This window comes from Lepisma saccharinum, chromosome 3, assembly GCF_977018435.1.
Source record: "Lepisma saccharinum chromosome 3, izLepSacc3.1, whole genome shotgun sequence".
Classification (NCBI taxonomy): domain Eukaryota; kingdom Metazoa; phylum Arthropoda; class Insecta; order Zygentoma; family Lepismatidae; genus Lepisma; species Lepisma saccharinum.
This window is the reverse complement of record NC_139231.1, coordinates 110,164,773-110,182,018: the sequence shown is the minus strand read 5'-3', so window position 1 is coordinate 110,182,018 and position 17,246 is coordinate 110,164,773. Positions and strand designations below refer to the sequence as shown.

The following is a 17,246-nucleotide window of genomic DNA, read 5'->3' as shown; positions in this document are numbered from 1 at the left end:
CTGAACTGAAGTGGAACTCTATAAGTATGATATATTCAATAATGTGGTTTCTATATCCAGTACGTGGGAGATGATTATTCCTGGTTGAGGTGACTCAAAATCCTCCTCATCCCCATTAATCTCAACCTGCATTAAAATGAATAGATGTATCTTTGTTCGCAATTTTCACATTTCGAACTCCTGATTTTCCGTTCCGTTAAATTGAAATAAGGCCAGAACGAGGTCTAGAGCTTTATATGTTTCAGAATTGTTATCAGGTTTTAAAATCTATTTGGGGTGGGGGTCCAAGGGGTCTTACGAGAAAGACTTACCAAGTAGTAAACGTAAATAATAAAAATATAATTGTTTAGCATTAGATATATAATCGATGATTATTTCCGATGAACTTATTGGAAGGCAAGGAAATTGGCTCATACGGCTTTGAAGGGTTCCAAATATTTATGCACAGTACTAATGATAATATCCATAAAATATTGATCAGCAACTTTACTTTTCGTTGATTGGATCTAACTCCTTTTTTGTTATTCAATAAATATTCAATTATTTTTCTCTTTGACATTAAATCCTTGCCAGGGCAATTGTTTTTATGCAAATCTTGGCGATCTTAACTACACGTTATCTAGATAATGAATACATGCTGTTATATCTCTATTCTTTTACTATCTTTTACCTGTTCATGTAATAATAACAATGCAACATTAATAATTTACATATTTAATTAATATTTAATTGAATTAAATATAATTATTCTAATTATTATTATGTATTATTATTATTATTGCGTCACTTTGTTGGAACCCCTCCCCAAATGTATTTCTACATACGTGCCTGCTAGGTATAGTAGTACTAGGTGTGTGTGTGGGTGTGTGTGGGTGTGTGTGTGTGTATACACGGGAGGCTGAATTTTGTACCCCCCCAAATGAAAAACGTTCCTGCGCCACTGGTAGAACTCTTATTGCGGTGGCAGAGCACACTCGTCAAATTTGGAAAAATCGGTAACATAGTCGTATGGGTATACCTCATTACGCCTAATCAAATTCAGATCCAAATCTGTAAACATGTCACATGTGATTTTGAATTGGGCATCAGATAATTGGCCAGCCAGAGTAGCCAAGCTAGCCGACAGAAATCTGTATGAATCTAGAAATCTAAGTGTATAGGCCTGCCATTAACATTGATTATCTTGCTAATAGCAATATATTTTTCGTCATTTTCTGCTAAAATATCTAAATCCTGCTTGTCAAACCCCTCGTATCTGATCAGATGATGAAAATCATAATTGGATGCCCCGTGACAAAATATCGGGACAAATTTTGGTCTCCGGATCTTAATATTACAGCTACTACACAGAGCCTTTTCATATTTGCCGTTTGTATGACAATGGTGATGCACCTTGTTATTTGTGTCCGAAAATTCAGAATTGCATACCGAGCATCTTTGTGCACTGTTGAAATCTTCGTTCTGATCCTCTGTTAAATGCAGCATAGGTGTTGATTTTAATAATATATCATAGACTATGCGACGGCACTCATTTTCTATTTTACGTGCAAATTTTTTGATAGCATCTTGCCCCATGTATAAGTGTGCTTTACTAATAACACCATCCTGTACAACCGCATAACAAAAACTAGAAGGTTCATGTAGCTGATACGGTGTACTTGAACACTCTTCGGGATCTGGGCTGCAGAATGCAAGCGGTTTGAAATTTGATTCAAAATCACAGACTATATATGCTGGGTGCCGCGACAAGGCTTCGAATTTTTTGAATTTGGCATTTTCGTTTGGTTTAGGCATAGCCATATGAACAGGTTTATGGTTGCCACAGTATTTTAAATGTTCAGCCAACTTGGTTTTAGCAATTTTGGTATTTTTTTTCATAAACACCTTTTACTATTTTTCGACCATCAAACACAAACATCTTCGACACAACTTGTATATTGTATTGGATTTGTCTAGTTGTTTTCTGACTAAAGCCTGAAGATTGCGTATTAGAGTGTAATGGTATGTACCGTCTCTATCAATTAAGAGCAGATCGATTCGGACAGCAGAGTCATTATCAAGTTTGCTGATTCTAAGAGGTTCTATCAAGCAATCGCCACGAGCAGCAGAAAACACATTAATAGATAATGGTCGGCCATTGCTATCTCTGGCCTCTTTTTCAAATTTATCGATATTGTGGACAAGCATTGGATATTCTAAGCCATCCATAGCATCATCAAAATCATGTTCATGCTGTTTATAATGACTTATTCGCTGTGGATTATTTAAAACTGGAAACAAAGCAGCCAAAATACACCACAAAAAGCATTTCTGGTCGGTATTTTCTACGTTAACCACAGCTTTTCTGTTTTTGATATTGTCAGGTAAAGGTAGATATGTAGAACCTTGTAGAGGTCTGAATTCAGAAATATTAACATAGAGCCTGTGTGGAGATCCACAAAGACTCCATCCTGATTCTTTAGCAGCAAACTCAGAATGTTTGATAAGCAATTGGTCTATCAACCTGCTTAGTATTTCGTCTAAGTTTGTATTTGAGTATAGAAGTACAGTTTTTGTTATGTGGGGCTGTGTAAATTTTGTACTGTTTGGTTTCTTATATTGAGTATACAATTTGAGAGATAGCTTATAAGAGCCGTTTTGTGCGTTTAGAATAGCCTGCACATCAGAATTTACACTATTCAAAAAATTCTTAATATCACATTTTGGCTCTGATACGAAACGGTAATCCCTTAGTTGACCATTAAAACTACTATCAATGGGTGCTTTGCATGGCTGCTTTGCTGGTGTAGTATTATCAGATGTAACAAGCTTTCTTTTTAGACCAGAAGATGATGTAGATAGCTGTAGGGACGATGTAGATAGTTGTGCTGAACAAGCGCCTATATGCCTATTGAAGTATGCCATGCTAAATTTTCTATGGCATTTTGGGCATATTTTAGTGGGCATTTTGCGTTTCTCAGAATCACAATTACGTTGGCATTTTTTGGTTTTGTTATTTATATATAATTTCTTGGGGCTCAAATCAAAAACTATATACTTAATAAAAAATATCAGTTGGGTTCAGCAGTGTGCTTTGTATACTTAGTGTGTGTACTTAGTCTGTTACTTCGTGGTCTGTTAGGAAAGTAATGAGACTGATTTTCTGTAAACGATGAATTTTATTATTTTTACAAATCAAGGTTATCCCCTTCAAAATAGTTCCCTTGGGCAGCTACACAGCGATGGAGGAGTTGTTTCCATTTTTCGTAGCACTGCTGGAATACCTTTTAGCTCGTCGGTTACGCTCTTCTGGATATTATCCAAAGTATCAAAATGGTGTTCTTTCAAGTGGTTTTTGAGCAAGGGGAATAAAAAAAAGTCACAGGGACTGAGATCCGGCGATAAGGGGGCTGAGGAACCACAGGAATGCTTTTTTTGCCAAAAAAAACATTGATGGAGACTGTCGTGGTGCAGCATGCAAATGCGTGCAATGCCTGGTCGCACACGTGCAACCCTTTTCCTGAGTCTTGCAAGGACTTCATTCGGTACACACGTTCAAATTTAACTCACTACTGATCATTCTCACCGTTAATCAACGATCTGACCTCACCCTTTCCACATTGTCATCCGTTTTTGAGGTTGAAGGTCTTCCCGCACGAGGTTCGTCTTCCACTTGTTCTCGGCCTTCTAAAAAGGACTTGTGCCATCTGAACACTTGTGCCCTAGATAGTGTATGTTCTCCATAAGCCCTTTGTAACTTTTAATAAGTCACAGTGGCGGATTCGCCAAGCTTAACACAAAATTTGATGGCACAACGTTGTTCAAACTTTTGCCAGTCCATTTTTGTAACGCACCTCACAAACACAACTTCACGTCAGACGCTCTCAACAATCGTGTAGCAACTGTAGCAAGATGAAACTTGTACTGAGTCAATGGCAAGCGTTCACCTACCTGCCATGTGAAGGTGGGGGCAGCAGCATTGCCGGTTCGTGCACAGTGTTGCCAGTCTCATTACTTTCCTAACAGACCACGTATTTTTGGTTTTGGTATTTATATATAATTTCTTGGGACTCAAATCAAAAACTATATACTTAAAAAACTGGAAAAAAAACTCACAGGTGTCTGTCAAGTAGACCGGAAGTAAATATGTGTGGGTGTGGGTGTAGGTGTGGGTGGGTGTGGGTGTAGATGTAGCTAATAAGATTACACTTTACAGAGTATTACACTAAAGGCAATAAGCTCATATGAGCATCTTGGCTTAGTTTTAAGTGTAGCTAAAACAATGCCAAGAGGGCCATATTTTTTTACGATGCTATGGACAACAATCTGACAGATGCAGCTTTTGTACGTGTAGCCTAATCAATCTGAGGGGGGGCATACTTTTCACGGGAAATCCCCGAGGGCTATTTTACTAAATTCTTGGATTCGACAGAGTAGCACACTGTAGGCAATAAGCTTATATAAGCATCTTGACATAGTTTTAAGTGTAGCCAAACCAATCTGAGGGGGGTCATACTTTTGTGTCCCAATAATACCACATTTCCTACTACTGGTGCAAATATCCCAAGCGCTGACGTACCCACATTTTTAATTTCAATAGAGCAGTCCAGTTCCAAGATTTCCATTCTTTTCACAAATATTTTACATGCCACTTTTACATCTTGAAATTAAGATATGATGATGATAGCTAACGAATACTGAAAATCAGCTATGTTAGTACATATATTTGCAGTTGGTAGGACATTTTCTTTCCAATTTTGGGAAAGAATTTAAAAGTTTGGAGCTTGGGGTGGTAAACTAAGATGGAGAGGTTTCTGGGGAACAATGACATTTTTCGAAATTTATGAACAATTAAGAGGAATACTCAATCTGACAATGATCGGGTTTTCATTTTTAGTTAGATGAAGTTTTTTTTTCTTAAGTAAGAAAGACTTATCTAAGACTTTATTAAATGTAAAGAAATTAAAATGAGTTCTTTTCTTCAGTTTATTACAGAATTTCGTCATTTGATGAGACGTGTTCATTGTTATCATTAATTAATTTTGTATGCTGTTTATTATATTGTAGGATTTTTGTGTTGTTATTATTTGTCCCAACATCCATTTAATAAATGAGAATATGAAAAACATCAGTCTTACTTAATATGAGATGTTATATTTCCTCTTTTGCCCATGTACTTGCTAAACTTAAAATACTTTGTTAGTATTGTAGATAATGGTAAGAATTGATGATTAGAAAGAAATCTTTCAAAAGTTCCACAGCTATCACAATAAAGTTTCAATTTCTTCAGAAATCTTAATTTCTTGTATTGTTTTCATTTTTTTTATTTTTTTTTTACAATTTATTTATTTCTTTGGTAATATTGTGTTTTCAGGGAATCGTCAAATCCCAGCCCATCGACTCGTTCTGAGTGCTGGGTCAGAATACTTTGCAGCCATGTTCACAAGCGATTTGAGAGAAGCTACCCAAAGCGAAATAGTTATGAGGGACGTAGATGGAGATGCCCTGTGGGCTTTGGTACACTACTGCTACACAGGTGCGATTAGCATTTTACTTATTTTTGTATAAACAAATTGTCATGCTTTCATTCTTTGTCGTTAATATTAAGTGACAGACACACTACTGAGTTTATTAATTTGAAAGCAAAATTATATTATTTCTTTACCCCAAGCAAGGATAATCATCTGAGGTAGTTGTTTTCCTGCACTTTTCCTTGTCTTTATTTGTGCTGAATACTGCAACACAGCCTCAACCTCCACGAATAGAAATTGTAGATGTCAGGAGTGCCCATCCACCCCATGGCCTATGACGCACTCCCCTCAAAACGTGTATAACCCCCCCCCCCCTTAAGCCGAATTAATTGCTCAAATCATTTTATTCAGACAAAATTTGCGAAACAGTATAACACAGACATATTTAGGCAATATGTGTTTACTTTGTGGCGGTGACTGTGTTCCAAAAGCGGGGGGCAAAGACAGAATATTTCCCTTTGTAGATAACGTTTAGCATATTGCGGGGGCAAAAATGGCGAAAAGTGTGAAGCAACTGCCTCCCCCCCTAATCGCCGCCACTGTGTATATTGTATATTACTTGACATTGATTGAAATAACAGTTTACACAAATGATAATAATTTCTGACGTTGTTGCAGCAAGCTTATTGATAATTTCCTCAATTGGCTCCACTTTCAAAATATCGGACTCACAGGATGGAATTAAGGTAGACATTAACCACTCATCAGCCATACACGAACCTAGTCGGTTTTTAATGGCTCATAATTACACTCATTGTGCATTCAGCATAGCCATTTGTCAACTTATTTTATATAATACCTGCAAATTTTGAAAGGTCGAAAACTGGACAACAACACGGTATGGTTTAAGAAATCCATTCTTAACCCATTTCTGTAGATCTATAACTTATTCAGAACCCTTCATGTCGTGTATACCTGCACTTCCTTTCTCAATCTCATCTTCCCCATCGCGATTAACCACAAGGTAAAAAAGCGACGTCAAATAACTCAATATAAATAATGTTTTCCATTGCAAAGCTTCAGAAACACTTTACAATCAAACCATGTAAACAAGATGGATAACATAAAAAAAACTTTTAAAATAATTACCTGTCATGTTTCTCGTGGCTCTTCTCATTAGGCTGATTTTGTTAACCTGGTCCTGAACCTGAAGCACTTTCATCATTCGTGTGATTTTGCCAAGGCCCACTTCCAAATTTAACTTCCACAGTTTTGTACTTTATGGGAAGATTATTTTTAGTTTTATATTCATGTTTAAGTTCATAGTGTTTTTTCCACTTATCCTGGCGATGAATGGTATTACACGTGTAGTCCACGCACTTGAACTGTCCTGTAAGACTCTTTGGAATAAATGTTCCCCTTTCAATTTACATAGTGAATAAGAGTAAGTTTAGACAACGAAAACTGACAGTAGTATACGATTATCCAGTCAGTCGTAGCACAGGAACACAACAAGCGAACAGTAGCGGCGTTTGGGTTGCAAAACTAGGGGAGCAAAGTGCCCAAACTGGGGGGGAGGACAGTTTACTTTCTTTTAGTACATTAGGTTTAGCATAGTGCAGGGGCAAAAGTGGCAAAAAGTGGGGGGGACAATTCGCCCATGGCCCCCCCCCCCCAATCTCTGCCACTGTAAGCAAAACAAATCGTGCCTGAAATCATCCAACGACTGAAGTCTGCAGTGTCCGAAAAACACCAGACATTAATTACTACTGGCCGAGATGCCAACAATCGAAAGGTGCATAACATTCGAAACCTTTCATTGCAACATAGAAAAAGCACAGTTCATTCATGTTTGCTTACATAAACGTACGTACAAAACTGCCTTGGCTCACTGCCATTGTTAATGTATTGAACCTGTAATAATCTTCAATTAGGCAAAACGTTAACGAACAAAACAACATTTATTTAACTTGTAACTTCATGTTATAAAAACTACATGAAAGACATTCAACAAAGACAAAAGACAATCTCTCCCCAACTCGAGTTGTTCACAGTATCTCTTCTACAATCTTTTATCTTTTTCTTAACTTCTATCAATTCTCCCCCTCTAACAAAAAAAATCATTCATAGGTCTTGTTACCAAAGGTAAGTTGTAGTCTATCCGGCTCCTTCTTGTTTCTAGAAGATCTTCGAAATTCTCTGTTTTCTATGTTTCTCGCTTCTGCCGGCACAGCTGCCTCTGGTTCCCCATGTCCTGGTGCTGCCTCTGTATACATTGGAAACGTCCAAAAGTCATCCAACTCCTCTTCTTTCTTCTCACCCTCAAATCTCTGACCTTTATAGTTGTTCTTAAGTTTTCCCACGTGATGTCTGTGCACTCTTTTTGTAAATCCATTTCTAAGTTTCACTTCTAAAAGCCTTGCTCCTACTCTCTTAATCACCTGAGCTTTTATAAACTTAGGCACTAAGGATGGAAAATTTTTTACCCAAACTATCTCTCCTGATCTTGGCATCCAAGATTCTGCCTCATATTTATTATCTTCTACCTTTTCATCTATTTGGCAATTTGGTAAGTTGAATATACTTCTCGGCTGATAACTCATAATTGCTTAATAGGCTCACAAATATTACCAGAAAAAACTTCTTTGTACTTATTTATTAAGTATTCAACTTTCTGATTAGTCAAACTTGGTTGCTTAGATACTGTTAACAAACAACTGTCCATAGAAATCGTTAACTGAAACCAAGATTTCCATTCTGGCCATAATTTATCCAACCAGGTCCTTCCCAAAATAGGTGTTTTCAATTTATTTCGGGAAATGTACAAGGGCATTTTTAATCCTCCATTTTCTAACTGCACATCCAGCATAACTCTCCCTACTATTGGTAGTGGTCTCCCATCTGCATTCCGTACAGTGAGAACACTCTTTATAACTGGAATGTTCCTAAAATTCGTTGTATGGAATTCCTCATCCCAAACAGATACTGCTGCACCCGTATCCACTTCGAATTGGACCTGTTTGCCATTGCACATCAACCTAACTAAACAATTATCAGCTTCACTTCCAGAGCTATTCATTTCAACATCCGATTTTTGTACATATAATTTATTCTTATGTACATTATTCTCATGTGAAGGTTCACTTGAATTCTCATTAAGACTCCTTAAGTCTAACCTACTTTTCTTATTACCGTACACAGGTTGTTTAACTTCCACATGTACGCCGTTTAACAACAAAGGCTTCATAGATGTATCAACATCATGTCTCACCTTAGTTGAAGCTTCGTTTCTAATAACAGTGCTATTTTTATTCTTACAGCACTGCTGAAAATGACCTTTTAATCCACATTTAAAACAATGTACATTCCAAGCCGGACATTTGTTCTTTTCGTGTACATTATTACACCTTGAACATTTAAAAGCACCTTTCTTACTTTGCTGACTAACTGTTCTATCTTTTTGTACATGATGTACATTACTGAATACCGTCTTATCTTTTTGATAAAACAACCTCACATCTTGCTCTACCATTTCCATGGTTGATGATAAAGATACAGCTTTTACAAAATCAAGCTCTGCTTCAGCTAATAATTTCTTTCTTGTTACTTCACTACGTATGCCAAAAACTAATTGATCTCTCATCATTTCATTAAGAAACGTACCAAATGAACAATTAGCTGCTTGATGCTTCAAACATATTACAAATTCAGATAACGTCTGCCCTTCCTCTTGTCTCAACAAATGAAACTTATACCTTTCAGCTATGACATTTCTTTTAGGCCTGAAATGGGTTAGCAATAAAGAACATAAATCTTCATATGATTTTTGTGAAACTTTTGCTGGTGCCACTAAATCGCTTAGTATATTGTACACTCTTCCGCCAGCTACAGAAATTAATGTACAAACTCTTTTATCTGCTGCAATATTATTTGCCAAACAGAATTGGTCAAACCTTTCAATGTATGTTTGAATATTGCCACGTTCCACATCGAACTGTTCAAAAAACTGTACATGATTACTAACCTCCATTATTCATAGCTTCTTTCCTTCCTCCGTATTCAAGAAAATCAATATGTATTCTTTCAAAAGGAATCTCTGTTTGTTTCCATCCGACATATTTGTTTTTGGATGTACTTCTTTGAAAACTATTGCATTCTACACATTGATTTCCCAACCTGTCAAGATCCTCGTCTATTAAAGGCCACCAGTAGAATTCTCTAGCCATCATCTTCATTTTAGGTGTACCTACATGTTCTGCATGTAACAGCTACAACACTGTTTCCCTGCATTCTTTAGGAATTATTATACGTCTTCCCCACATAAGGCATCCTTTGTTCATGGTTATTTCATTCTTCCTTCTATAATAATGTAAGATCACAGTATTTTGAAACTCTTTTGGAAGTGAATTAGGCCACCCAACATCAACCCATTGTACAACTTTTTGTAAAATGTCATCTTCTTTCGTCTTCTTTACTATGTTATCTAACAACAGAGGTTCAATTTCAAAGGTGTCAATATAATTTAAAGATTCCTCAGCATCCCCTGTGTCTTCCTCTATAGGCAATCTAGATAAAAAATCTGCTACATCTACACGTTTTGTGTAAACAATTGTGTATGAGTATTGTGATAATAACAAGGCCCATCTCTGTAAACGTGAACATGCTAACGATGGAATTGCTGCTGCCTCGCCAAAAATATATTTTACAGGTAAAGAATCACTATAGACTATGAAATGCTTTCCATAAAGATATTTATGAAATTTTTTTTATGCCCGTCACTAAAGCTAACGCTTCCCTTTCAAATTGACTGTAATTTCTCTCTGAAGGCGCTAGTGTCGCCGAAGTGCAGGCAATTGTTTTCAATTCACCCTCAATCTTATTACACAACTGAGCCCCAACTCCTACACCACTTCCATCTACAATCAATACAATATCTTGATCTGGATTGTATGGGGTCAATATCTCAGCTTTTCGCAATGCTTCTTTGGATTCAAGAAATTCAGCTTTATGTCGATCTGTCCACGACCACACTGCTCCTTTCTTTAGCAATTCATAAAGATGTGTTATCTTCATAGCAGGGACGTCGTTAGGGGGGGGGGCCGGGGGGGCACTGGCCCCCCGAAACGTTCACGTGGCCCCGGCAACCTGTTCTACATTTGCTGAAAATTTTACTTTCATGACAAATATTGCAAACTAGTTTTTAAGTAATTTTTTCTTTCAGTTAGAAACACTGTTCTTAATTTGAGTGGCACGAACCCAAAACCACATTTCGTTCTTGTTTTCCTGGTTCTAGCTATAGTGGATGTCAGTGTAGGGACCTAGAACTTCGTCGTTTCTCGGAATTTTGAGGGATCGGTCTTTCCACCCCTAGCAGTCGCAGGTCAACAACAGGCAGGGTTGGGCGTTGAGCCCAAACAATGTTTTGAGCTTGAGTAGATTAAAGAACGACCGCTTGTGAAGCGGTAAACCACATATTTATTTATTTATTTACTCAAGAGTTTCAGATACAGTCTTATTTGGCAAGCAGTTACAACTGGTCTCGAATCAGAGCGCAATACACGCTAAATAAGAATAATGGTGGCAGGATGCCTCATATCTCCGAGTAAGTAGTGTTATTCGCACCAAATATCTATTCCACTATTGAAACAGTCTTAAACACGCAACGTGTTAAAAGTAATTATCTTCACAAACTGTACGATTTCTCGAGTCGCATATTTTGATCGATATCGTTAAGACCGATTTTGAGAATCCTCCTTAACATGATGCCTCACCGATTGAGCAGTGATAGCATTGTTGCCTTGTAATCGAGGGGTCCCGGGTTCGATACATTGGTGCAGGTACACAGTGGTCCGGATCTTACTTTGAACTGTAGGTCCAGTCCTGATTAGCCTTACTGTGCATAAAGTGGACTTAAAAACACCAACTCAACTCAACTCCTTAACAATCTTTTCGAAGAATCGAAAATTTAAACAAGAACAAGTAAATACATTTTTGTAATTTTGAAGTAAATTATTATTATTACTGTTATTATTTTGGGTATTTTTGGTTCGTATGAATCTGCCTCACACAGTAAGCTTATTTTGTTGAGTCAAGTACAACCCTTGAAATAAGTCACTAGAAAGACATGTGAGGTTGCACATATATTTAAGCATCTATAAATAAATAATAACCCGTGGTTCGACAGCCCTGGTAGGACCTTGGTCTATCTCCCGACTGCCAGTCTCCCTCCCACAATCCTACCTAGAGATGTGGAGATCTTTAACCAGTAATGGGGTGACGTGGGGTCAGCACGTCGAAACCCCAACCGTTATAGAGGATATCCGTAAAGACTAATTATATTCTTGTGGTAAGGAGTCGTTGTCATTTAACAAACTTTATTGATTTATTCCATCAGCATTATTTAAAATGTAGTGCCATACTGAACTTACCAACTTAACAAAGGCACATTAATTGCTAAATGAGGCATTTTCCTTGTGTTGCAGAGCAGGTTCAGTTTTTGGAGTATTGCAATGTTTTACACAGTCCGTTCGAAGAATTTTGAGAATATTGATGTTTTGTCAGAGGGACCACCCTCGAATAAATATCTGTGGATGTTTTACAGGTTTCATCGTATTTAAAAAGGTAATTTTTCCGGTGCAACTTTCCTCCGTACAACATGTCTTTTGCCACTCAAGCTGAAGAGCCGATTCATAGGTGCAACGACCTTGGCAGAAAGAAACTCTGATTGGCACCATTTTGACAAAAGACTCAAGAAGTCCCGCAACCGACAGAACTCGAAGCGCTCGGATCCTACGGTGACATATACACTTTGGTTGAACACAAACAGATGCATTGGTAGGAAATGCAGTGATTTTATGGGCCGTCCCTTTCTGGGAAGTCGGGGACCTTTTGAAAACACACTTTCCCTTCATGCACACCAGGGGGCCTAAGCCAGGTCACCCCCTCCCACAAAATCTTCTCTTCGTCTGGCTCTGGTTATCGGCCGCGCCGAAATGCACTGCAGGTGGCTAGGACTTTCTGGGTTAATTACTTTATGGTTCAGCATGGACATAGGCTTTTCAAATTGCAAGAGACAACATTCTACTGTTTGTCCCTTTTCTGGCGGGAGATGAATGACAAAGATGTCGCGGCTCCTTCAGGTTCCCACACTCAACCCTTGTGCTCATAACCTGCAATGAAGGGAAAGGCCATAATGAGCCTTTGTAACGTATCGACTTTATATCCTTCTGCTTCTTTTTGCCCTACTGTGTTGATTGGTCGACAATTTGACTGTCAGCTAGTTCGAAGAAGAGTTTGATCCGAGAAGTGGTTTCATAGTTAGCTTCTGTAAACGTGAGATTCCGGTAGGATCACGGAGTGCTTGAGATCTCATTTTCATGCATTGCGAGTGAAATTTCGATTGATTTGGTTCATTTTACTTTGCTCTTCTGCTACATTTGGCTAATTGCGAAGATGGGGATGAGTGATGATATGATTAAATTGATCAATGGACACAACAAACACCCATGCTCATTCCGGAATTCGAACCCGGCACACCTGGCATCGTAGCACGATGTGCTAATCACTCCGCCACGGGGGTAGGCGAAGTGAAATTTCGAGTGTGAAGCTGCCAGCTCGTTTTCCTCTCGAAAAAAATGAAGTAGGATCGACTGATCGACGAAATGTCCAACACATTGACTTTCTAAATTGGTGTCCTACTACCACACAGGAGACCGGGTTTGACTCCCAGAGCGGTTGATCTCACATGTGATGAAGAATAAGTCACATTTCAATTAAGGAAGGAAACGAGGTATGTAGTCAACTTTATAAAGTAGTGTGCATGCTCTAGAAATAATACGTTTCAAAATTCTGCATATTTTGTGATTTTTCTTCATTTAGCCTCCACCAGGGTTGTCAAAGGTCCATCTACCCATAACTTCTATGGGTTTTATTGGGTTCCATTGCAGAACCGGAACCTTTATTCTCGCACAATTTAAATTCGGTCCTAGTAGTGTATTGTTCCATTTAAAAAAGGATACTGGATCATATTTAAATTGATCCGGAAAATATTCCTGTGCCAAATTTTAATTGATCCTGGAAAAAAGGTTCTTGGACAGTGTTTAAATTCAGCCGCAAAACAAGGTTCCTGGACCGTATTAAAATTTTACCGAAAAAAGAGTTCCTGCACCGTATTTTAATTCATACGGAAAAAAGGTTCTTGGACCGAATTGACGCCTAGTACCCATTTACACTTGCTGATTTTCTCTCCCGGATGTGAAATGAATTTATTTACAATACCTGGACCATTAACAAACCTGGGACTGTTAAGATTAGGGAACGCATACATTTGTTCTATAGGATTCCGTTATAGGACCGGAACCTTTTCTCTCGCACAATCTAAATACGTACCAAGTTGCGAATTGTTTCATTTCAATACGGAACTTTGACCCTATTTAAACTGATCCGGAACAAAATGTTAATTGACCGTATTTAAATTCTTCAGAAAATAAGGTTCCTGGACCGAAATTAAATTCATCTGGAAAATAATTCATGGACCAAATTGAAAACGTTACAGATGAAGAGGTTCCTTACGGTCCAGAACCCATTTAAGCTTGCTGATTTTCTCTCCTGGATGGCAATTGAATTTATTTAAAATTCCTGGACCTTTAGCAACTCTGGCCTCCACCCGCAAATGCAGATGCTGTGGCTGCTGCTTAGTGCTTAGGCGGGAAAGTTGACTAGACATACAAATAAAATTAATCCAAAGTTATATAGCGAATAATAGTTACTTACATAATAATATCATGAAATATGGAGAGCCAAATTACTTATCAAGCATTTTCTGTTTTTTGTCTATCCTAGTGGGAGCGAAAATCATTTGCCCTTGCTGGTGAAGTCTGTTCCTGCAAATTCAAGACGGCATTTCTAATTTTCATTTCTATTTGGGCCAACAACTCCGTGGTGGAGTGGTTAGCAGGTTACGCTACAAAGCAGAATGTCCCGTTTTCGAATTCCGGCCTCAGAATGTGTCTTCTTCGTGATGGTCCTTTCATCAAGTTAATCTTAACTCATTCTCATCTTCACGATTAGCCAAAAAGTGTCAGACAAGTGAAGTAAAATGAACCAAGTCAATCAATAATTTATATTTTGTTATTTTACGCCGCTTTTCTACCTCTTGGGTTAAATGCGACGATGAGATTGAATGATGATCCGAAGGAATAGCGATGCGAGACATGATGCAACTACACCTGTCCAAGGTCCGAAGCTTGGACCTCTGGTTTCGTAGTATGTCATGCTCATGCTTCGGGAGTGGAATCCTTTGAATGAAAAACTATAAACGTAGGGTGAAAGAAAACAACATTGTACTGTGCAAAAAAGCCATGTTTAGGTCCTCTAATGAAAACTACAGTTATTCAGTAAAATTAATTTTGAAGGACAAAGCCTCCACAGTTATTCAGTAAAATTAATTTTGAAGGACAAAGCCTCCAAAGTGTTTTTCCATTTGGTGACGCATGGTCATCACATCGAGTCCCATCTAGTTTTGAGAGTGGAATTCGCTTACATATTGATTTCAAGTAGCTTCTCAATTGTCCTCACGATGTTAGGCCATCACAGAAATTTTGGAGTTTCTACCAGGGATCGAACCTTGAAAAACTAGAGCGCAATAATTTGAACGCGCGAGAATTTTGTTGTTTCTATTGCCATCATATATTCAGTTTTGCACGCGCAAAGAGGATTACTTTTAAGAAATTAGATGTGTGCATAAAATTTCATATATATAGTCATCATTCTCTAATGTGTACAGTACGACGCCACAAAAGACTCGTGTATGTAGAATAGTGGTTAAGGGTGTCGCCTTGCACTAAAGGTCGCCGGATTCGATTCTGGTATAAACAATATACATGGGATGCCTATCTTGAACTCATTACACAAACATTTCATTTTCACACCGTTGTCATACTTGTACATACACCTAATACCAGCACCCTTTTATATCTAAACCCACGGAAGAGGGTTTTCTCTACCTCTCAATTTTCTTCGAGCAAATTTACAAATCTAAGGAGTAAGGACTAATGACATTGTTCTTGGTGTCTCAAAAATCTGACATAAGAGAAAATACATGGATTTTTAAAGACTGTCTAGATGCCATTAAGTTAATAAGTTCATTCTGCATTTAGATTCCCGAATAATGGCCATCGATTTCGGGAGTCGATATCCGTAATTTTTTGGGGGCTACAGGAGAAAATAATGTTCTCTTCCAAGATTATATATATATATATATATATATATATATATATACATACATACTGTACATATATTTATGTAGGCCTATATGGTATATTAATAGTTTGTTAGTTTTTAATGGTTTGATAGGAAAAAAAATCTTAAGTTTTGGGCCCCCCCGAACTGATCAACCTAGCTACGTCCCTGCTTCATAGCGAACTTTGGCATGCTCCTATGATAAAATGAAATCATTCCTAAATATGACTTCAATTCTTTAACGTTTGTTGGCTCTGGACAATTCAATATTGCTGTCTTATTCTTGATTAAAGGTTGAAAACCATTACTAGATATCCTGTAACCTAAATAGTCTACCTCTTTTTTGAAGAACTGACATTTATCGAGATTAACTTTTATATTGTAATATGTCAATCTATCCAAAACTAGTTGTGTGTTATTGAAACATTCTTCTTCTCCACAGCCTGTTATAATTAAATCATCCAGGTAGCATTTGGCAAATGTATAATCTAACAGTACTTGATCCATTGTTCTTTGGAAAATCTGTGCACTGCAGCTTAAACCCATTGGTAACCTGTTATAAGTGAACAATCCCCATTTAGTATTGAGCACCAATAACTTTTTAGCACTCTCATCGAGTAATAGTTGAAGATATGCTTTGGTCAGGTCCAACACTACATATGTGTCTGCATTCACTAAAGAATTAAGTAAATCATCCACTCGTGGCAAAGGATAAGTTACTTTTTCTACCACTTTATTGACAGTTACCTTAAAATCAGAACACACCCGTAGATCACCATTATTTTTCTTTACTACCACCAAAGGTGTACCCCAATCAGAATACTGAATGGGTGACAAAACTCCCAATTGAACTAAATTATCCAATTCAGCCTTTACTTTCGGTTGTAAACTGTATGGAACTTTGTATGCTTTCTTGAATATTGGAACTGCTCCCTCCTTGATTGGTATTGTAGCTTTAAATTGCTTAATAGGCTCACAAATATTACCAGAAAAAACTTCTTTGTACTTATTTATTAAGTATTCAACTTTCTGATTAGTCAAACTTGGTTGCTTAGATACTGTTAACAAACAACTGTCCATAGAAATCGTTAACTGAAACCAAGATTTCCATTCTGGCCATAATTTATCCAACCAGGTCCTTCCCAAAATAGGTGTTTTCAATTTATTTCGGGAAATGTACAAGGGCATTTTTAATCCTCCATTTTCTAACTGCACATCCAGCATAACTCTCCCTACTATTGGTAGTGGTCTCCCATCTGCATTCCGTACAGTGAGAACACTCTTTATAACTGGAATGTTCCTAAAATTCGTTGTATGGAATTCCTCATCCCAAACAGATACTGCTGCACCCGTATCCACTTCGAATTGGACCTGTTTGCCATTGCACATCAACCTAACTAAACAATTATCAGCTTCACTTCCAGAGCTATTCATTTCAACATCCGATTTTTGTACATATAATTTATTCTTATGTACATTATTCTCATGTGAAGGTTCACTTGAATTCTCATTAAGACTCCTTAAGTCTAACCTACTTTTCTTATTACCGTACACAGG

At 37.6% G+C, this 17,246-nt stretch overlaps 1 protein-coding gene across 3 annotated transcripts in view; it reads left to right on the top strand.

Moving 5' to 3' along the window:
• LOC145985301 (kelch-like protein 5) overlaps window positions 1–17,246 on the top strand; it is a 297,996-nt gene that overhangs the window by 242,727 nt on the left and 38,023 nt on the right. For all 3 annotated transcript variants that reach the window (XM_083119153.1, XM_083119152.1, XM_083119151.1), the window contains one exon: window positions 5,354–5,515. In XM_083119153.1, coding sequence (XP_082975279.1) covers window positions 5,354–5,515 — 162 coding nt within the window. The remainder of the gene's footprint in view (window positions 1–5,353; window positions 5,516–17,246) is intronic.